The sequence below is a fragment of the Aricia agestis genome, chromosome 5, assembly GCF_905147365.1.
Source record: "Aricia agestis chromosome 5, ilAriAges1.1, whole genome shotgun sequence".
Taxonomy (NCBI): domain Eukaryota; kingdom Metazoa; phylum Arthropoda; class Insecta; order Lepidoptera; family Lycaenidae; genus Aricia; species Aricia agestis.
Genome location: NC_056410.1, coordinates 8,411,085 through 8,434,928, shown reverse-complemented (window position 1 = coordinate 8,434,928; position 23,844 = coordinate 8,411,085). Strand labels below are relative to the sequence as shown.

General features: G+C 36.8%; 1 protein-coding gene across 31 annotated transcripts in view; it reads left to right on the top strand.

Annotated features, from left to right (window-relative positions):
- The first annotated feature begins 3,120 nt into the window (after positions 1-3,120).
- The window catches only part of LOC121726842 (calcium-activated potassium channel slowpoke), a 59,453-nt gene continuing 38,729 nt past the window's right edge, over positions 3,121-23,844 (top strand). For 15 of the 31 annotated variants that reach the window (XM_042114442.1, XM_042114446.1, XM_042114445.1 and 12 more), the window contains exon 1: positions 3,123-3,958. In XM_042114442.1, coding sequence (XP_041970376.1) covers positions 3,644-3,958 — 315 coding nt within the window. In that variant the 5' untranslated portion in view covers positions 3,123-3,643. Of the gene's footprint in view, positions 3,959-23,844 lie in introns of all 31 variants that reach the window. The other 16 variants (XM_042114421.1, XM_042114416.1, XM_042114430.1 and 13 more) reach the window with 3 other exon arrangements.

The following is a 23,844-nucleotide window of genomic DNA, read 5'->3' as shown; positions in this document are numbered from 1 at the left end:
GAGAATGTACCAGAACAAAATTAATATAGATGTAACTGATAAGGTATTTAAAAAATACCCTTAAGTCATACTTATTAATTTTTTGTTAAATTGGCTAATTTAACAACAAAGCTGTGAAATTGATTAGTACTTAATACTTAAAAATTGATATTTTGTATAATTTATTAAGTATACAAAATGTACTTTCAATCTGTAGATTACATATTATAAAACATTCATTAGTATGTACTATTATTATTGTGTATTATGTATTAACAATGCTCATTATTCATTAATAATTAAATTCACATATTTTAATAATATTTGTACCATCTATGTTATATAAGTAGGTATACTCTATCATAAATAAAAAAATAATGTAACTTTTATGCATTTAATCAAGTTAGTAGTCAGTAATTTTAGTTTGCTGAGTAGTTAAAGTTTGATTCAGTTGTATTTATGAATAAATAAATTGTTGCAAAATTATAGTAAGTATATTTATTTTTTGTAAAAACTAAAACTTAAATAGTATGGTTGCGGGCCACATAATACCGTAATTTGTACTTGTGTAAATAGCAATGTATTATTTTGCGTGCGAGTGGATGTGAGACTAAAACTGGCAAATCATACAAACAGATAAACACGTCTTAGAGCAAGTCCACACGGCGCGTTGCGTCGACGCAGCGCTGCCGTTTGACGCATAGCCGGCCACACGGGCGCTGCGTCATCGCAGCGTTATTACGAAGCAGTCTTAAGGCGAGGTGAAACCCCATTTTGTTATTTCTTGACACCCTATTTACCTAGTTCCAATATAACAACGAAATGTAAAAAAAATATGTGATATAGAGCACAATATTTAAAAGGATTTAAGCCATAAACATTTTAATAAGAAATAATACTTTCGCTGTAATTAATTTATAAACTCACCTCCGACAAAACCCTTTGTCATCGAAATATAAGTATTAATAATTATGCTATATTGCTATACCGCTATACCGAGCAAAGCTCGGTCATCCAGGCACTTTGAATAAATTGTTAATGAATCTATTTTTAAAAGGTCTGAACCGAACAATCATTTTTCTTAATATTTATTTAGAAAATATTAAATATTTTTTTTTTTTGTGCAAGGTTATCGTTTTGGATTGAGATAACACCTCGCCTTAACGTCAACAACCCCTCCCGCTTCGTCTCGGGGGCTGCTGTCCGTCATATTGTGTGCGTTGCGCGCTGCTGTCACGACAACGCAACGGCAATGCTGCAGCGACGCAACGCGCCGTGTGGACTGGCTCTTACTGGTATCTAAAAAGGTCAATAGAAAAGGTTCTATATTCGCCTGTAGATATTATAGATAACAAACAAAACTTGGTTGACTTATACTGCAGTAGGTACTCTAAAACGGAACCCTAACCAGCTGTTTTTTTTGTATATTGGTAGGTTAATAGTTATTAGTAGACATCGGATTATATGCACGATCAAAGTGCTGAAATATGCATGCAAGTATGCACGATAAATGGCCGAAATATGCACAAAATATGCACAATCAAAAGTCACTTCTTATTAAAATTTATTATTTTTTTGAAGAGCTTTCCGGTGGTGCCGGTTAATAAAAGCGTAAATTTTTATAATTTCATCAAATCCAGGATTTATCATTTTTTATACAGCACCAATAATAATTTTCTACCAACATTTTCCGATTGCAATCTTAATGCCCATGGAAGTTTAATAAATCGGTAACTACTTTATTCAAATTTTTTACTCATGATGCCAACTACAAAGAAAAATTTTGTTTCTAGAAAGATATTGTACCTATATCGGATGTATTATGCTATACTAATAATCTTTAAATGGGGATGGAGCCACATATTTTAAGTATTTTGATCTATCGTACCTCTGTTTTGTGGCCTCAGTGTGTGTCATGATAGCTAGTTTGGAGACAACGAGGGCATAAAACTACCGAAATATGCACTATCAACGAAAAATTGCCAAAATATGCACTATCGCCTGAAAAGTGCCATTATATGCATTTGCATATGCAAGTATGCAAATGCATATAATCCGATGTCTAGTTATTAGTTACATAATTTAAGAGTAACATTGTCTTACAAATAGAACAATCCATATTTTAGGACCATCAATTCAAAGTATGATATCTCTGTTAGCTACCACTTTCGAGATTTTTCGCAAATAAAAATATTGTTCGTCTTATGAAAATGAAGCTACTCACAAAAAATTTGCTTGATAGTAATAAAAAAAAAATGTTCTAGGGCTCCCGTACCATAATCGAGACGTAATGTGGGGCTCTCCCACATTTAAAAATCGTGTCATTCTTTTAATTCTGATGCCAATTCGCGCCAGTCTGGGTTAAACATTGGCTAAACAGTATAATATTCTTATCTGTCTCTTGATCGTGTCCTTCAATGAGCAATAACCTAGAATATCGAAAGCTTTCCTATTATGTACGGCAGTAATTATTATTGGAATCGCAAATTAGTATTTGAGAAAAAACGTACAGCGCGAATGATAAAGGCTATCAAAAATACCTTATCATTTTTTCGGTAATCGGAAGTAATAAACTTCTAATTCGACCGTATCTTAACTAGATCTAACAAAAAGCCTCGTATTAGTTTAGGAATTAGGTTGATTAAAAGCAGCTATACGGTTGTGTAGTACTCTGTAGCTGTGTATGGCGCCGATGCGTCGCCTAAATACTCATCTTAATAGTAAAACGAGGGTTGTTAGGTGTAAACAGCTTAAGTATATTGTACTATGTAATCACTCGAAAATATATACCTAATAAAAACAGACAGAATTGCAAAATATCTTTATTATTATATATACTGTAGAAGTACCTACTAATAAGTAGTTTTATGATTTCACTACAATAACATTGTATTCAATTATATACTTATTTGTAATACGGTCGTAAAAAGTCTAATGTTATAGTCGCTATCTTATTTCAATCAAATATCTGTAGACGCGTATCTACAATCTATATTCACTTGCAAGTTGCGAGGCGTGCCGTAGCCTAGTTTCGTGTTCAAAACATTGACCCTTACCATTTCAGCGGTCTCGCTCATAATATTTATCAACACTGGCAACATCGATCTGAAAAGCGCCAACCGTAGATACGAAACGAACCAAACCGCACAGTGTTCCGACGACCGAAAACTGGGGAGGTTTTCCGCTCGCCCTAGTCGACAACCGCTCGGCCGACGGAGCGCTATGCCCGTTAAAACGGCTCAGTAATCGCGAAAAGTGCAGCAGAAACGGGCGAATCCGACTCTCCTGGTAAGATAACGATGATTACCCAATTGAAAGAAAATTATTTACATGCGAAGATAAAGGCATAAGGAGCAAAGAAGTTTAGCTGACGTGGGGTCGGGGCATCCGAGCTGGTCGCTACCTCGCACGTCACAGACGTAGGTGGGAGAGGACAAAGCACGACGGATTCAGAAGATAAGAGAAGAGGTGGAGGTTCGCGGGTCAGTATGAGCGGGCGGTAGCGGACGCGCAGGCGCGGATCGATCGCGCGGCATCGAACGGCGCGGCGCCCATTCGCTAGGAGGACTCGCCGCTCGCTCAGTCGCGCGCGGGCTGGCGTGCGAGCGCGCGCATCCTTGCGAGTGCATGGCGCGCTTGTCTGGATGCCTCGTGCCCTCGGGGAATGGCTTCGTCCGAGGAAGAGGCGACAACCGCGTCGAGCCCTGAAGATGACTGCCTCAGTGTGCGAAAATGGTGGTGCTTCCTGCTGTCGTCGATATTCACGTTCATCGCGGGCCTGCTGGTCGTGCTGGTATGGCGGGCGGGCGCGTTCTTCTGCTGCCGCAAGGAGCCGGAGCTCTCGCCGAACGACCCCAAGCAGAAGGAGCAGAAAGCGGTGCGCCAGGGCAAACAGGAGTTCGAGGGCACCTTCATGACCGAAGCCAAGGACTGGGCCGGCGAACTGATCTCCGGTCAGACGACGACAGGTCGAATACTGGTGAGTACTTTGCGATATCTCTAGCCCTTCTGGATATCTAAAGTAAAATGTAAATCGATTTGCTTATTTTGCCAATTTGCTTTAAAATATTTATTATTTACCCGTTAGCCAGCTTAGTTTTCGATAAAGTAAATCCAATTATGTGATACCTAAGCTGACGTCGGGTTATTGTAATATTATCGTCCGGGTAGCTTCACAAGGTAACAAATCTCCGGAGTGCCATGTATTATCACGCGTACATCCATTCATATCTTTTGACCCGGGACTGACCTATATAATGTTCTATCAAGATTTTATTGTTAAAAATTCATTACATTTTGTAATATTATGCTATTGTTTCTGATGTTATCCTAATACAATTAATAACATCACTGCTTATGTAATTGCTTTTTCCAACAATTACAATTATTTTTTTTTACCAATCAATACTCAAGTCTTTTTTGCGTAACCTAAGTAAAATAATCGGCCAAGTGCGAGTCGGACTCGGGCACGAAGGGTTCCGTACCATTATAGAGCAAAATAAGACCAAAATTATAGGTTGGGGAAAAAGTCTTTTCGCATTATAGTATGTATGAACTTAGGCTATACTTATTGTATCTGGCTGATTTTGATATCATTAAAAAGTTTTAATTTAACACAAGACAATTCCAAATTAAAATTATGTTCGATTTTAATTTGTTTTTCTTATTGTTAACATGAGTGATTCTAATAAAGAAATTCGATACATTTTAAAATTTCATTACAAAAAAGGTAAAAAGCAACACAAGCCGCGAAAAAAATTTGTAATGTTTATGGAATTTTCACAGATATACATAATCTGTGAAAATTTCAACTCTCTAGCTATTACCGTTCTTGAGTTACAGCCTGGAGACAGACAGATAGACAGACAGACAGACAGACGGACAGACAACGAAGTCTTAGTAATAGGGTCCCGTTTTTACCCTTTGGGTACGGAACCCTAAAAATGATGATTCGAATAATAAATGACTTTCTGCCTTAGATTTTATTTCCTCTAACCAAACATGTCTTTTCTATAGTTTTGATAAATATTGCAACAATAGTGCATCGTTTTGAGAACCTAAACTTTTTATAGGACAGAATTAATAACCAGTTTTTAAAAAGTTCCTTGTGATCTCATTGCTTCTTGGATCAATAAAGTTTTAACTATGACCATCATGGCTTGTGTTTTAGATGTATTTCACCCTTTAGTCAGCGACAGAGACTTATGTTTATCAGCTCCTTTTAGGTTCCAGGTTAAAGAAAATAAGGGCCTGTTTCACCACTTTCTGATAAAGTGCTTAATAGGCTATTCATAACTTTTTTGACAGATTCTCCACACTTGATACTTGAAGTTAATTGGTGGATAGCCTTATCAGGAAGTGGTGAAATAGGCCCTAAGAATATTAAAAAATACTAGCCAGATAGGTGACTGTAGAAAGGCATCGGCTATCCCAATGTGACGTAATTTCATAGTGACGTTGGGTCGGTTTAGGTGCAAACAGAAGATGCTACCAAAAGTATCTTGTATATGGATGCATCTAAGTATCTTGTATGGGATGCCCCCGCACGCACCAGACTTTTAGTCGGCCGATAGTTTAGTTGAAAGCTTAATCAGTACGAAGATGTATGAAGGTGCGCACACTAAACGATTTGTACCTATCGGCCGATAATAATGTACTGAAATCGCAATTTGTTCAAACTATCGACCGACTAAAAGTCTACAGACTTTTATTCGGCCGATAGTTTGAACTGCGGGGGCTCTTAATGATATACTATTAGCATAGATATATTATAATTTAACGCGGTGTCTCCCGCACACCGCACGATCTATTTATGCCTTGTCAATGAACTATTTCTGATGCAATATTCTCAAAATAATTTTGTTATGGTCGTAATAAAGTAATTTCTGATCACCGTGATTACTTTAATGAGTTTATTTAGAAATAAACGATGCAAACTTTATTATTTATCGATTCTATAAAGCGCCATAAGAACATAAACATCTTTTGTCAATTGTCACCCTTGAAAAATGCAGAATAAAGTGTATTTGCTTAGCGTCCACGACAAATAGGTTTACCTGTTACTCAACGTGTGTCCGGTGGCACAAAAGGCTTCAAATTTGTTCTACAACCCGAGTCCCGACCCTATCCCTTGTTAACTGATACTAGCTATTTGACCGAGCTTTGCTCGGTATTCGATAAAACACGAATGAAATGACATTTTTTAAAAATGATTCCTAGCTAGATGATTTATCGCCCCCGAAACCCCCTATATACTAAATTTCATGAAAATCGTTGGAGCCGATTCCGAGATTACAATTATATATCCATACTAATATTATAAATGCGAAAGTATCTCTGTCTGTCTGTCTGTCTGTCTGTTTGTCTGTCTTGCTTTCACGCCAAAACTACTGAACCGATTGCAATGAAATTTTGTATACAGTTATTCTAGAGTCTGAGAAAGGACATAGGCTACATTTTGATGTGGGAAAATATCTTATTTCCATGAAAATATCGATGAAAATGAATTCGCATTGCGCGTGGCCAGCGCTCATCCCGGGGGTCCTGGGTTCGAGTCCCGCAGGCGGAACAAAAAGTTTTCAATGTTCCTGGGTCTTGGATGTGTATTAAAATAAAATTTCAAAAATCTTAAACATATTTTATGTATAATATTATAAAAAATCCAGAAATATATCGATGGAATGAACATTTTAGTTCTAATACGATTCAACAGATGGCGTTTTATTTTTTACTTTATTGTAACATAGAACTAATCATACTTATTAGTTAGTATGTTTTTGTTTATAGTTTTTAATACGTTAGAATATTATGTTTAATAATATTATCACTTGGTATAATAATAATCCATACTAATATTATAAATGCGAAAGTATCTCTGTCTGTCTGTCTGTCTGTCTTGCTTTCACGCCAAAACTACTGAACCGATTGCAATGAAATTTTGTATACAGTTATTCTAGAGTCTGAGAAAGGACATAGGCTACATTTTGATGTGGGAAAATATCTTATTTCCATGAAAATATCGATGAAAATGAATTCGCATTGCGCGTGGCCAGCGCTCATCCCGGGGGTCCTGGGTTCGAGTCCCGCAGGCGGAACAAAAAGTTTTCAATGTTCCTGGGTCTTGGATGTGTATTAAAATAAAATTTCAAAAATCTTAAACATATTTTATGTATAATATTATAAAAAATCCAGAAATATATCGATGGAATGAACATTTTAGTTCTAATACGATTCAACAGATGGCGTTTTATTTTTTACTTTATTGTAACATAGAACTAATCATACTTATTAGTTAGTATGTTTTTGTTTAAAGTTTTTAATACGTTAGAATATTATGTTTAATAATATTATCACTTGGTATAATAATAATCAATCTATCTTATCTTATGTAGAACTCCTTTTGCATTTCTATGGAGTTCGAGTGTACCGTGTTGGCCTATATTCCATCTAGAAAACATATCAATGCAATCAACATTTTAATTCTAATATATGAAAACAGATGGCGTTTAGTAAATTAATTTTCATCGATATTTTCATGGAAATAAGTTTATCCAGGGTTTATCTGGTTCATGAAAGGCCGTTAGCAACTTGTAGTCGTGTGATGGGTTTTATATTTCATTCTAGTATACCTATATATTACAAGAATTGCTCGTTTAAAGATATAAGATAAGATTTATATTTATGCCATTATCTTTTATCTTCCTTACAATTTGATATTTTTAGACTTCTTTCTTCTTCTTTCTCTCATTATCTTCTTTTTCGTCAATTCTATTATAAACTTGCGTGCAAAAAAATCGACCCACCTCTCTCCTTATGATTCAAACGGTAATAACTCAAGAAATATAATTAGTATTAAATAAATGTTGGAATCGTTTTAAAGGTAGTACAATAAGGATTTAATTATTGCTATAGTTATTGTAATTGTAAATTGTTTACTAATTCTACAGCCTTAAAACAAAAACCGGCCAGTTTGGCATAACATTTCAGTAGGCGATTAATGACATCTTTCTTGTAAAAAACACTAACAAATTGGTTTCAATAGCTCATAGTGCCACCCATTACCCTAATTTAGGTTTCCATCCGGGTTTTCCTTGACCTTATCAAAGTTATGATGAACTCCTGAGCGATACCATGCCGATCTTCTTGTACAGCCACCTGGAGGTCCTGAAGGGTATCTGCGGCAAGAGTCCGGGCCCTGACCCTCCTTTTGAGTTCTCCCCATAGGTGCTCAATAGGATTAAGGTTAGGACTCCTTGCTGGCCAGTCCAAACCCGAAATTTCGACGTCGGAGAGATATTGACGAACTTTCGCAGCAACGTGCGGTCGAGCATTGTTCTACATCAATATGAAACCTTCATCAACAAAACGTGGGAGAGCCATGCTTCGGCACGAATGGGCCGGCTCGACCGGAGAAATACCACGTTCTCACAGAAAACCGGCGTGAAACAGCGCTTGCGCTGTGTTTCGCTGAGTGAGTGAGTTTACCGGAGGCCCAATTCCCTTTAATATCCTCCCCTATTCCTTTCCCTTCCCATCCCTACCCTCCCCTATTACCCTATTCCCTCTTAAAAGGCCGGCAACGCACCTGCAGCTCTTCTGATGCTGCGAGTGTCCATGGGCGACGGAAGTTGCTTTCCATCAGGTGACCCGTTTGCTCGTTTGCCCCCTTCTTTCATAAAAAAAAAAACCAGCACATGGCACCGCATGTTGTCCTAGTACGCCCTGAATGTATCGATAGGTACTCAAAGTGCCAAGGCGTGGCCCGGTTACGAACTCAAGATTGGTTTATGCATCAAAAGAAATCTCGCCCCACACAGTCCCCGAACACCTATCAAATGGAAGCCTTTCGTCAATGCACGCCTGCGCAAATCATTCTCCTTATCAACGGTATGCTTTTCTGCGACCATCGTTACCATAAAGACTGATTTAGCTTTCATCAGAAAAGAGCATGACCCGCCATTGCTCCAATGAAAAATCAACATGAGAACGTGCGAAACTAAGCAGCGCTTGACTGTGTGCTGGGGCTAATTTTGGACCGTTAGCGAGTTTTTGTGAAGTCAAACAGCTGCCTGCAAGTCTTCGTCGTACAGTCTACTCAATTACTGTAACTCATCCGACTTCTCTTGGCCGTCGTTGCACTTGAACTGAAATGAGATGTCGATTCCGCAAGGACGTTGACACCTTAAAACGGTCATCACGTTCAAATGTAGCCCAATGTCTTCCTAAACATGGTCGCATGGTAAAGTTTAGAGTCTCTAGAATACTTCGGTATACTCTTGTAACCGAAGTTCGACTTAAATTAAGACTTCTAGCTACAACTCGTTGTCTAAATTCAGCTCTTAGCAAAGCCCTTGCTTGAGAGGCTTTATTTGGAGTAATATCCATTTCGCCACAAAGAAATTACGTTTAAAATGAAGTTAAATGAGCAATAAATCAATAAAAATCGAGACAAAACAAAAACAGTAAGATTTGACCGATTTTTCATACAGAACAAAACCGTTCAATTAACGATTAAAAAACTGAGTGACGGGGGTGCTTAGTGATTTGTTTCGTTTGTAGTCAAGCATGTTGGAAATGAAAATGTAGAGTAAACGTACACATTCCCTATCATATTAACTCGCATTATTAATAAAAAGAAATAATAAATAACTATAACTTTTTAAGATATAGCGACTTGAATAGAAATGCGCGGGGTGGGTCGATATTTTGGACGCATGTGTATATTCATCTTTTTCGTCAATTCTATTAAGTATTATTGTTTTTTTCAATTCTCAAATGTTACTAAACTAGGCTTTTAAGATGTATTGATCATCTGTTAAGGATTGTGTTATAACAAGTTGTGACGTCACGATGTTTTCTTGAAAAGGCTCCATCTTCCGACGCCCGACGCACTCTTTCAACCCCGTAGCACGTGACGCATCGGACCCTGACCTAATTTTGTTATCGATGCGCCCATCCCTAGTTCAAGAACATCATTTCGCTTTCTCGTATTGAGGGTTCCGGAGCGTACCGCTCTAGGACATTGGGCCCAAAGATCTTTTTATTGAACGATCCACTATCCTAAAAGCCCAAAACCACTCTCATGTAATGGGATTACTCGCAATAAAACAACTGTTTATTGGTTTTCTCGTGGCTTATCTGATATTTTTTGCACTCCGCTTTTGGTATTTCGTTGCTTAGGGGTAGGGGGTGTACGAATACATATTATATTAATATGTAAGTTTAGTAACTTATCATCAATTTATCAGTTATTGTTGTCTGTAATTGTCCACCCCTGTCTGAAGATTTTAAGCTTTACACATTTTCTAATTACCTATGTATAATTATTTATTTAATGAACAAATTAGGTATAGGTAAGTTGCTGCACGAATCACGATAAGAAGGCTGAATATAACACAGCTTAGCAAAATATTATGCTCCAGTGTTTGTATGCTAAATAACTTTATAGTCACTTCACCCGTCTGCCTACGCTTACTAACCGCGACTAAAGGGATGTCTATCTAATAACTCAACGGGCATTCGAAAATAATAATAATATTATGATGCATCATGAATAATTATTATGCTACGTTATGAATGTCTGTTTAAAACAAAAAGGTGATTTCCATAAGAAGCTTTTTAAGATGTTAGATCTAATTGAAGTTGGTATTATAGATTAAAGCCTATTTATTTATAAAATTATTGGAGCACACTTAGTCTTATTGGAGCCAGCGTAATATGAATGTAGAATTTTTGATAGTCTGTAATATTAAAAACGAAATGTCGAATGATTATAAGAAAATTGCTATTTCACCTTGTATATGTATAAAATGATGACGCAATTAGCATTCGTTTCGGTGCATCCATACTTACCGAATCAGCAAAAAGCAATCACAAAAACAAATCGACAAGGTACTCGTAACTTACAGCGAAAAAAACTGTGGTGTTTGTTTGGTTGAATATGCTGACACAGGAAGATAATACTAGGTATATACAAATACCTTTGTGCACTAGATGATTAAATCCTGATGAAGCAAAAATTATATAATAATAAAACCTCGACAAAGTTCTTTGAACCAACAAAATGAATCATGAAGCCGCGATCAAAATAAGTCAAATGGATTTCAATTCTCACGAATTTTTTGCCCACTGATAAATCCAATTAACGTGTAGACTGCCTTGTTAGAATTGGCTATTGTTATTTAAAGTTGGACCGTATTTTTCGATCGGAGAGAGTCGTTAGTCTGTCAGTGTAACGACAGGTGCCCCAGGGTTAGTAACGCTGTAAATAGGCTGTTAGATACAGGCGGAATCGATTCCCCTGACCCAGAAAACCGAACTGAACAAAGGCACAACTTTAATGGAATTACATAATCTGTATTGCAGCTTCCTGGACCCAGAACTTCCTGAACAAAATCACAATTGCAATAATGAACCGATCCGCCACGAACTGCGAAAAATGGGAGGAGCTCATAAATTTAAATAAGTTTTAATTATGGACATAGTACTGGGGTAAAATTATATGTATGTACTATGATGTTACAAAATCACACATGAAAAAGCGCTGATATTCCGCTGTAACAGTGTAGACATAGTATTATTATCTCCTCAACATATTATAGCCGGCTGAACGAGCCATAAGTATAGAGTCGATAAACCCCAAATTTTATGGGCTTCGTGGATTTTGTCTATCAAAGGGTGTTTATATTATAGATTTTCTTACATAAACATTTATACAACAGGGCCCTGAACATATATTTACATTCTAATTTCTAACGCATGTGTTATATTCTTCTCGGCTCCCTAGGATTTTTTCATGGATCTTTTTAGTTTTTCCTTACTAAGCCTGACTGTACATTGTACAACCCTACAAAATCCGGGTCAAGCTGTCTAGCCTAGCCATAAGAGCCGAGGATATTGGATAGGCTGTCTATCCTATTACCTAAGTGTTTTGTCATATTTTATGTGAATCTTTGTGTGGACTGTACAGAAAGACTATAGTGGGAAAAGTGGATAGGTAGGTAGAAAAGTAGTCTTTGAATAATTGGAGACTAATAAAGCTCATAGGAATAGGAGGATTGGAGGAATTTCGTCCACTGCAGGTTACAGATAGTACGGATCTGCTATACGAATCTGCTGCAGAATATCGAATAATCATGCCTTAAAAAAAATTAAAAACCACTTCAAGTCATCTTTGTAATGGAAGTTATGAAATCGTGACTGCTATTATTATCAAAAGCATATTGTTTACCTAAAACATAATATTTAAAAATGTTGTGATAATAATGATAAAAGATTGGTATGTAAACTAAGCCTAATCACAGATAAATTCTTCTAGAAATTAAATCCCACATCAGCCTGTATATTGTGACGCCACATACGCTTACTTAGCATGAGTCAGAGACTTGATTGAGACAATATGATACCGATGATGTCATAGGCAGGCTTTTGTATGTCCAGTAAATATTCGTGTTTGCAAAGAAAAGGGCAAATACTGTCCTTGGAGCCGCTTTCACGCATGCGCCCTAAGATTTCTACCACCTTATTAAAAATGCCATTTCTTTATTATTTAACGTGCGACCCTCATCAATTTTTATTGAATTATAAATTAACAGGTATATTCGCCGATCGCTAGGAATAATAGAAATCTTTGATAAAGGCGTTTGTTAAAGTAATTAAGTTACACGTTAAAATATTTAACTGCCTCCCATACGTTTGATAAAATGATAAAGGCATAGACATTAGACAGGTCCCTCACCTAGGTAGGTGCTTGGCTACAGTAGATACATGATAAGTTTGGGAATATATTATTACTAGGTTTGTCTTTATTATTAATTAGATATCAAAGGCTCAGCCCGATCGGCTTAAAATTAACAAAGTTTCATACAAAATTTCATCCTCTATTTTGTCCCATTGGGGGTAGAAATTAGAATTGATCAAAATCCTTTCCCAGCCACGTCATAACATCTACCTGTATTCCCAGCCCGAGCCGTCCAGTTGCTTCTGCTGTGCGTTGATAGATCACTATCCGTCCGTCCGCCAGTCCGTTGGTTCGTATAGTATATATTTGGATAATGGATATCTAATATATAAAATTCTGGTGTCACAGTTTTCGTTGCCGTACTCCTCCGAAACGGCTTGACCGATTCTCATGAAATTTTGTGAGCATGTTGAGTAGGTCTGAGAATCGGCCAACATCTATTTTTTATACAAAAAAAATTTATATGGCAAAACAACGTTTGCCGGGACAGCTAGTTAATATATATTATAATAACTCGTATTATAATAACTTAAATGGAGAATACTATAAACCAGAGATCGCCCAATGGTCGAAATTCGACCTTAGTTTCAACGACATTAGGACTACAACTTCCCTATATTTTGTAAAAAAAATATTAACTATCATATTTTTTTCAACTCTTCTCTCTGTCTCTGGGACTCAACTGATCTTAGACTGGCCGTGTAAGCAGTGTCTAATAGTATCTAAAAAAACTATAATCCATTTTCAATTTGTCACCTTGTTGTCAATAGACTTCAACCATAAATAAAAGAGTATAATTCGTATGTACCTATAGGCTTGTCACTCAAAAATCTGTCATTTTTAGTGTGTGTGTGTTGTAGTGTGTGTAATGTTTTATTTGTTAAAAAAATGTATGATTAAAGCATAATAAAATAATATTTGCTCGATGCACTCCTTCACAATATAAACTATAACTGTGCAAAATTGCATTCACCTACGTTTCCCCATTTTTCGTCAAAAAGGATACAAAGTTTTTGGCTCACGTATTAACATATTATAGATAAGTACTGTAGCTATCAACATAGAATAGGTACTAATTTGCCATTAATGTTCACACACAGCACACATCATGTACAATTTGTATTATGTTCACAGTTCACGGCATGAATTTTAAACCACAACGTGAGCATTAATGTGAGTTGATAATTGTTCTGAATAAATCATTATTATTTTATCTATTGCCATTATTATGTATCTATATGTCCTTGGTATTTAGAATCAGATTTTGGTTACCAACATCCCGTTTTAGGTTAATAATTAGTAATTACTAGCTGGGTAAGGCGCTAATCAGTTATCATCTATGAAGTTATTAATTCTCGAACATTTAGTTCAAGAAAAAAAAATTACATCATGGGACGGTTTCTATGTTAGTAAGAACTGAATAGTAGGGGTACAAAATTGTTTCCTTGTATAAAAAGTTGTGCTTTTTTAAGTTAAGAATTGCCAACAAGGCGAGTTGCTCCGAGTGGTCGTTTCAAGTTTCAACTTATTTAAGAAAATGAGCGACTCACTCGTTGAGCTGAGGAAGTTGTTTCTTAGCGGTCACTTACCTATTTAAAAAAAATTTAAACAGAACCAACCCCATATAAAAGAGCTATGAGCTTGTTTGTATGGGAGAAATTGATTAGCAGGTGGTAAGGCATTGAAACTATTAATGACACTTAATCTCTATCTAACATGCACCTCTATCCAATGCCTCATCAAAATTGTCAGGTCTTAGAATGCTGTTATGACTACTTCTGACACTCTGCATCAATGACTGATGAATGTTTCCTTAGTATGGCGTTAAAGCCATCCTAAGAGCATTTATCGCGCGCTGGGTGTAACTCGCCCATAGATTGGATGTGTACAAGGACTGACATTAAGCTTTAAGTAAAGTCACTTTCACCTCTGTAGAGCATCTTGCAAATCTACGAGCTAACATGTTCCCACGTACGGCCAACGCCCTTCGCTCCCTCTCAATGTCTACATGGTCAGCAAGCGTGTCAGTTACCCTATGACCCAGGTATTTGAATTTCTTGACTCTAGCAAGTGGAACTTCATTTAGAAACACAGGTGGTATTGTGCTAAATTTGTGTTTACGGGTTGAAAAACAAGAAGTTTTTCTTAGAGTTATACCTGAGTCCTTGGGCCTTGGCATACGCTCGATACTTGCCTAGCCGTTTTCTGAGGCCACTGATCGAGGGACTGAGCAGCACCATGTCATCAGCATAACTAATGTTGTTCAGCATTACTCCGCCAATGGAACAACCGACATTAGTGCTGCTCAGCTCCTCGATCTGCTTATTTATGTAAAGGTTGAACAGACGAGGCGATGTTAATCCACCTTGTCGAACTCCACACCTTAATTTATACTCGCTAGAGAGAGCGCCCAAACCACTTTACAACATTCGCTTGGTTCTTGTACCAGTAATCAAAAATATTTATTATCTCAATCTCAAATCAAATCAAAAATCTTCCAGAGCCGTCTCATCCACTAACTTGTTCTGTAGCATCTCATAGGACACCATATCGAAAGCCTTCGAAAGGTCCATAAAACATGCATAAACTATACTATATCAGTATAGTATTTGACAGTCTGCTTGAGAGACAAATTTGCCAGAAATAAAAGAGATGACATGATATTTTACCCAGGTTTTACCCAAATAACCAAAAATCTATATGTCTCGAGGTTCCCTGATAGGTTACTTAGTGTTCAGTACGTTATTGGTAGGAGGTGCAGGCAGATAATCCTATGCGGCTAGCGCCCGTGTCCCACTTTCACATAATATTATATGACCTAACTTCTTATCAGAGTTAGTATCAGCGCGTCAAGCCTTTAATATTATCTTTGAATTGACCTATATGGATAACTGAAGTTGTCCCGTATTAAGGTTATGCCCATGCACTCTTAAATTCTTCGCAGTTTCCGTCTCGGAATTTTTATAGGTTCTATCGTTGTCACTTGTCTATCTGGCCAGCATCTGATCTTGGCTTTCCTTCTAAACAGTTGAAGCCATTTAATATTAAGGAGCCATTTTTAAAAAAGAAGAATATTGCAGTTGAAGCCAAAAAGATGCTCTCTTTTGCAATCTACTGCTTAGTTAGTCTCTTACTTTATTTCCTCTTTTCGTTGCCAAAGTAAATAGGGATTCTACATGAAACAATTTTGTATGTGTTGGTGATATAATTTGTGGCACATCTCGTGACTCGTTTGCAATACAAAATTATTGTTTCGGACCACGAGCTTTCAGAACGGCTGAATGAGCATTCGTTCATCCGAAAAGTCGGCGTTCTGCGTTATTCGTTCGTTATAACCCTTTATGTGGCAAACTGAAACGTTTTGCCGCACTTGTCCGACTCTAATGACATACTTGTGTTTTTATTGTGTTAACATAATGAGGACAAGTTTAAACTAGGTGAAAATAGCATTATGCAAAACACCGGCTTCTGCATTTAAAAATATTGTCTCTTTTTACACGATTGTTCAAACGTTTTTTTATGGTGTATATTTGTAGTTCGTTGAATCCTTTTATGAATGAGCAGTTTTCTCGTTTTATATATTTTGTTGTTACCGTGTACTTTTATTGTTTACTGTATATTCTATTTTGTTAGATAAACCAAATAACTTTGGGTTTGATTCGTTATTTCATAAAATCCAAAGAAAAAGGTAATACTATTTAAGTTACCTTACAGGTTACAATTTGCCGACTTCGCATCTCGAGATTACCTAATTGCAATTTTGCACTCTCTCGGGGGAAATTCGCTACTGCTTAATTGGCTATCTTCTATTTTCTAATATTCTTTTATTTTTCAACTCTACAAGATGTATTTTTTGTCCGGTTAATTCTTTTATATGTTTTTTTTAGTAGGTAATAGGAAACACGTTTACATCTAATTTCGTTATCACGTATTATGTAGGTACGCAATTTTGTTTCCCTTATTGGCATACTTAGCTAAAACATAATGGTCCTAAAAGTAATTTTCGTGGTATCCATTATGTCCCATTTTGAAGTTGGTTAGACCAGTCTCATCGAATATTCCCCAGCATCCAGACCGTTCCAAATGGAATATAGGATAAAATATTTATAACGGGACCGTATTCGGCAGACAGCTCAAAGTGAGGTATGACCTTTGAAAAGTGGGTCTATTTATTTCCGTGCAGATGACGCCTGTGCCGACCCGGTCGTCGGATTTTTGCACAACTGTATTGGATTATTCGCGAGTCGCGACTATATCTGCTGTTGTTGAGTACTTTTATGTTTATTTTATTTATTTATTTGATCTGAAGTTTCTCTTCAAACAAAGGGAATGCAAATGCAACAGTAATGTTTTATTCTATAAATAAACTTGATACCGCTTGAGCGATTTAAACATTAAAAAAATATTGATTTATTTAACGTATACGTTAAAATACGAAGATACCTAATTAGGTACATAATACATTTTGTTTTTCAGACAGGCTTTATAAGGAAGTGTATTTCACGTACGTTTATGTGTTCTGCGTGCGTGCGTCTGTGCGTGCGTAGTTGGTAGTTTGGTACCTGTTTGCGTGCTGGTTTGCGCCTTCCCAACGCAATATATTAGGACCCTGTCAGACTTTATATTTCTGTTCCAATATTTTAAAGATCACATTTCAAATAAGTTATTATTTAGCATTATGATATTGATATTTTTGTAAACATGTAACAAAGTGAAAGTATAAAAAGAGCTATGTTGGTTGGTCAATTCACAAAATAGTATTTTTTTCCGAGCCCAATAAGCTAGGTTTGAGCATGATGATGTCAATTATTAAGTTAGACTGAATTGTTAAGATACCATACTTGGCAGTTGGCACTACCTCAATGAATGCTTGCCAGATATGTCTTTGACCTATACAAATTCATTATACTATGCAAGTTCACAACTGACAGATACTTTGCACTTTGATGAAATACATATGTTTTATAACTTATTTGTAATATCGAAACTCACGGTTAATGTGGTAGCCACGTGTCTGTCTTTTGATTTGGTCAGTCGTTTGCAGGCAGCATCGCAATAATTCCGAGGCTGCCACGCTCGTTCGTGAGGCGCGTCCACATAGAGGGAGTAGCCTCGCGAGGCTGCTCGCTGTGTGTGGACCCGCCTATTAGCAAAGTCTTAAAGTTTTAAATCCCATTAGGTAGAAATATGACGACAGATTATTTGGTGACTATTTTAACCTAAGATACCTCTTTGTAATAAGATCCAAAAGTAGTAAACTGGATAATATGTGGCCTTACATCTAGACAAATGTCAAATGAAACCTAGGTAAAACGTTTAGTAAAACGAGCAACTCCAAATTGCAAATATTTGGTAATCGATAAGCGAGATAAATCTGAATAAATATTGCGTATTGTTTGGTTAGTCATTTAGGATAAGTATATAGAACCACACAAATGGTTTCTATTTTCACTAATAGGCATGTCCACACAGAGCGATCAGCCTCGCGAGGCATTTGCCGCGTGAAGCAGCTCGTTTAGTGTGGACCCGCGTATGGGAAAACACGCGCGCAGCACGCGCATACCCGCGCAGAACACGCGCACGTCTGATCGCGCCCTAATAAAGTCATGTTTGTACCATCGAAGAAATTGGTTCATAGGCAGTTGACGGACCTACGTCAATCGGTTGCATTATATCAATTCAATGGCTGTGATCTGACGGATGGGCTTGAGTTTTGACACAACGAATGCGACCAATTTACGGAGGCCCGCCATCTGCCTATGAACAACTTCTCTGATGCATAAGTACTATCAGAGAAGTTGATTCCTATGCAAATCGGGGACCTAAGTAGTTTGGTTGCGTTACGTCAAACCCAGCTGACAGATCACAATTAATATTGAATTGACATATTCGACCAAATAACGTTGGTCTGTCAATTGCATAGGAATCAACTTCCTCGATGGTACATAAGAAATAATTGTAACTATGGTAAAATATATTTTTTGTAGAAACTAGCTCCCGGTTTGCAGAATACATTAATATTACATTATAAAACTCAAAGGGAGCTTACAGCATAATAATGTTTTCAGACAGCTTAGCAGCTGGCATAAAATTATAATAAAGTATGCTCTCAGTCCCATATTTACCTTATCTTCACTGCTCTTATGTAAGAGACTCTGGAATGCAGAAAATTAAACATACCCTCATATTTTAAAGAGATCTCTCTGAAATTAAGTCAGTCACTACATACTTCGCCGTATAAAAGATAAAAACTCCCTCATAAGATACGAAACTAGTTCAAGCCGGATCTTTGTGACAATTGTAGCTTTACGAGACATTAGGCTCCGAATGTCTTACAAAGGTTTTACGAATCTTTAAGCTCGGCTCTACTTCCATTTTCAATTGTTAAGTCTAAATTACAACATGACGTTAATGACGTTATTACAGCAGAAAATTGGATTGTAATTAGAGTACTTGCTTATTTTGTTGGGGAGTGAAGTAGTTAGGTAGAACAAAGATTAGGTACTAGTCTTACTCTTCTTACAGAAATTTAAAAAAATTGTCTCAATGACAACAGTGCGATTTCAGAATCCTAAGAACATAATATTATAGTTAAGGTTTTTTGGGTATTTTTTTTTAATTACCCTGTCACGTCCTGATGAGAAGTTATAAAACATAACGATGGAATATTGTCCATAAAAGTCGTAATTTACTGGTGATGTATTCTTATGGCCACCTAAAAACTGAACAAGGCTAAAGAGTCTCCTAATCCGCCTAAATAGGTCAAGGGGTGGAGTCGTATCGATTGCCGGCACTTGTGAGGTTCGCAGGAACACTTCGGTAAGAAATATAGTTCAAAGGGGTGTAAGCTTTCGGGGCTTAAATATGGATTTGGTTTGGCTTAGTTTTATCGATTTGGAATGAGTTTTATTGATGACAAACGTCGTTTCAAAATCCTTCAGTTCCGCGAAGCCCTAGATTTGCACCTTCCGATACAAAAATGACCTTCTGTTTAATTTAGTACCGAACCACGTGTTTCAACGTACATGTGCCTTATTATTAGGTACTAATGATAGTTTCATGCTTGTTAAAATAAATAATACTCAAGATCGTACAAATATTCGTCATGATTTTCGTTATAATTTATTTCTAATACGACGGTGTAAGTGTAATAAAAGGTAGTGCGTGAATCCATAATCTAGCAGTCTACGTCAGCGATACGTTCGGCAAAGACGACCCTCTTTTGGCCACGTGCCACGTCAGCTGTCACCAGGCATCCACTTGATAGGTATTATAAAATGGTGGTTTGTTTTGAATCAAAATCTACAGCACGTGATTCCACTTGCTCGACTTTTTCTGGGCTTCTCTCAGTGATTCATGTGGTTTTTCTCGTCGATCGTGGACTATATTTTAAATACATCCGGACGTTTTTTTGACACTTTTAAAATGATAAAAGCAATGGAGTAATTGGGATTAAATAATGTTTTCTGATTAATGCTGTACTTTGATGTTATTTCTTCTTTAATTTTATGATTCATTGCTTAAAATTCAAATTGCTATAAAAAACGTTTGAATGGTGTAACTAAAATTTATGATACGGTAGAGGACTTAAAATGCACTTCCAATTTATACTGCAAAATAGACCTCAAATAAATAACTAGCAAAACAGTAAAATATTCACCTGATACAAAATAAATTCAAGAAATGCGCTTGAAATGTTCAATACAAAAGTCGAAGCTAAGTAAAGAAAATATATATATTGAGACCGATCTCCAGCATTGTTCAATTCCACTTCTCTAGGTATTTATTGAGTTTACAGTCGCAACTTTTAGAGTTTACTATCTGCTGCATAAAATCGATTCTGCTCAGAGAAGACTCCTCAATTTTGTAGCATTTCTATCGTTCACGATGTTTTATTTGCTTTGTTTTGTGACGTACCGCATCCAAAGTCCATATCTGTTTTTGCCATAGGGGCACACAAAGACGTCGTCACAAAAAGGAATTACTTTTGTGTGACGTGTCAAAGGATTATTTATTCCATGTCAACTGCAGACGGCTTCTGGGTATGGCAAGTTGGCAACAGCAGAGCTGGATCCTCTTGACATTCTTTTGTCAATGAACAATCAACCTCGTCTTTCTGCGAGGTGTTTTGTTGACGTTATTTAAAAGGTGTTTGCTCGTTATTTCAGCGTGGAGCGACGTAGAACAATTCACTCGACGTAGTTTGACGCTTTCCGCAGAAAATATAAGTTTAATCTAAACACACAAATCGCTGTACGCTTGATAGCTAAGCCAACTAAACTTTGTAAATTTTTGGGTATGTTCTCAAGTTTTTTCCTTTACAATTTTTTATACCTTGGTTACCTAAGTTTTACATTAAATAGCTTTAAAGAAATTTCTTAATTTCGTAAAATAGACTGTCGTCGACCGTCTATTGATCCCGTGTCATTCACCTAACGACTCCGATTTCTGCGTTGAATCTTAAAATATCCTTCCTTATATTTCTTGTACAGTTCTTCTTATAATGTCTTCGAAGTTTTTATGTTATTTTAGCATCTTTCGGATCTATTTTCTAGCATATCTTAGTGGTTTTTCTTCCTTACCAATTCGTGAAACAGTTGTAAAATTTTATTCTGATTTTAAATAGAGATTTAACACAGAATAATAAAGATAAGAATATTTTGTGTAACAAAATTATTATGTAATTTTCAGAATTTTCTTCCGTCTTTCAAAACTTCAGATAATAAGATCGTCCATAATCGTTTTATGTAGGTAAGCCCGACTCGCCTTAACGTCGACAATTAAATCCACTCAGTCGTGCGATAGCAAACTTTTGTGCCGATCGCGATATTATCAACTATGTTGGACAGTTGAAATCCCTTATAATTGATGCCTGAAATTATGCTGTCAGTGTCTTATTTAACGGCCCAACTTCGCGCTGGGACATTATGAATAACCATGATTGCCAGCATAGCTGTTTATAATTATGGCATGCACAATCGACGTCGATAATGGGCAATCATAGACGAAACGTTCGTCATCTTTTATGTTGGGACTTCATGGCCCATGGGTCAACGTGAAGAGGCCGCTTATTACATTCCACTTGGTTTATAATGTTGCAAGGCGGGGTGTGTCCATATCAAGAAAATAAATAAAATGATGCATAAAATTTGGCCACATTTGGCTTTTTAATTTTACCCTCTGCGATGTGAAATGGAAAAATCCATCGCGAGTCGCGACACAATCATTAATCTCAACCGAACAAATCGCACGTGGGAAAGGTATATTTGAGGGCACTATTAGTTTACTGTCATGGACGATGCAGACCTGGCTCCGGCATACGGAAGTTCAAGTTTGTACAATTTAATCATGGCAAACACGTAGGTAAAGGACGCGCACTCATCGATCGAAACGAGCACTGATGTAAGAATTCGGATGAAATGTTGCAGGTGAATGCTCCCGGAGTGCTTTTGACTTGCAACGCTTATTTAATATTTACCCGATGCAGCAAAAGTTTAACCACTGGAAACTTTAAATAAAGCAACCTTTGCAACCTATTCTATGAAATACTATGTCTTATGCACGGTATCTCAGATTTCAGGAAACGAGTTTATCTATTCATTATCGATATTTATTGGCTAACTTCGAAACATTAACAAATCAACAACGAACAAAAAATACCATAGAACCTGGATAATAGCAACATAGACTCATTTTTACTAATATCGTGTTAGGGAATCCGGTTTGCATATCCGTAGATCGTGATGACGTTTAACAATAATAATGATTCATAGTGCCGTAGACAAGAAGTCGAGGAACTCATATTAAATTAACATAAAATATTCATTCAAGCCAACGTTTTTGATAATTACTACTACGTGTATCCCACATTGAATGTGAGTGCGATAAATTTAACTCATCTATATTTAGTGTGGGCTTGTCACAGTGCGCGACATCTCGAGTGGTAAACAAAAATCGACCCTATTTGTATACTACTAAGTTCTGGGAGCGTTCCTCGTTTCGAGCATAAATAGGCCACGAAACAAAAGAGATAGGTAAATATCACAATATTAGACGCGGATAAGATTTTTTTACTTCACGCAAAGCTCGGTCGGACGATTTACATCGACTAGAATGTCATCTAGTTTTACCAAATGGACCGCCTATTGATCTGGCAAAGCTATGGTAGTAGCAGGTACAAATTGCAATATTAAAGCGGTCGAGTTGAGGTGAACCTGAGGGCGCAGGTTAAGATTGACAAATGGGAGGTGTGTTTGTGACCTCGAGTCACCGAAGGCCTGAACAAGCGAGGTCGACATGGACGTAACTAATGTGCACTTGCACGGATGACAGGAATTCCTCTACCGTGTAGGTACGTGTGGTGACGATTTTGCCGTCGATACAAAGAGCCGTAATTATTCTTTAACGAATAACGGTATCTAAAAATATCGATTATTTCGACAGTAAGAAATCAAAAATATGAGGGATTTGTGTGAGGAATGCTAGGCATAGACAGAATCGCTGTCGAAATGATTCAAGGGAGATTGACTAAGTTCCCAGTTAGCAGATTTTATTAGATACACTAGATGACGCCCGCAACTCCGTTGCGACAAAATTTGTTTTTTCGAATAACTAATTTTATCTGAAGAAAATCCGGGATAAAAAGTGTCTCATGTCCTTTCCCGGGACTCTAAATTATCTCCATAACAAGTTTCAGGAAAATTGTTTCTCGGTTTGGGCGTGAAGTGGTTAGACAGACAGACAGACAGACAGATGGACACACTTTCGCATTTATAATATTAAGCATGGATGTTACCTTGCTTACTATGTAAGTAGGTAAAAGAAGTTTTAGTATAACACGGCGCCAGATGGACGTGGCAGCAATCGTAAACTTTATAACAAGCACGGAATGACTTTTTAATTATATCCCCATTTATATTCGCTTTATATCAATTCCTGTTTTCATCGGCATTGGTACGTTAATTTGCACGCCTACTGAATTGGGTCATTAAAGCGGTACAGAAAATTATTAATGGGACTGCATTTGCAATAACTTTTGAAAGAAAATTTCATGCAATGGCCCATATTCGTGCTTTCAATTGAGCGCTTACATAATTTTATAAATTATATTTACAACATTGTTGAAA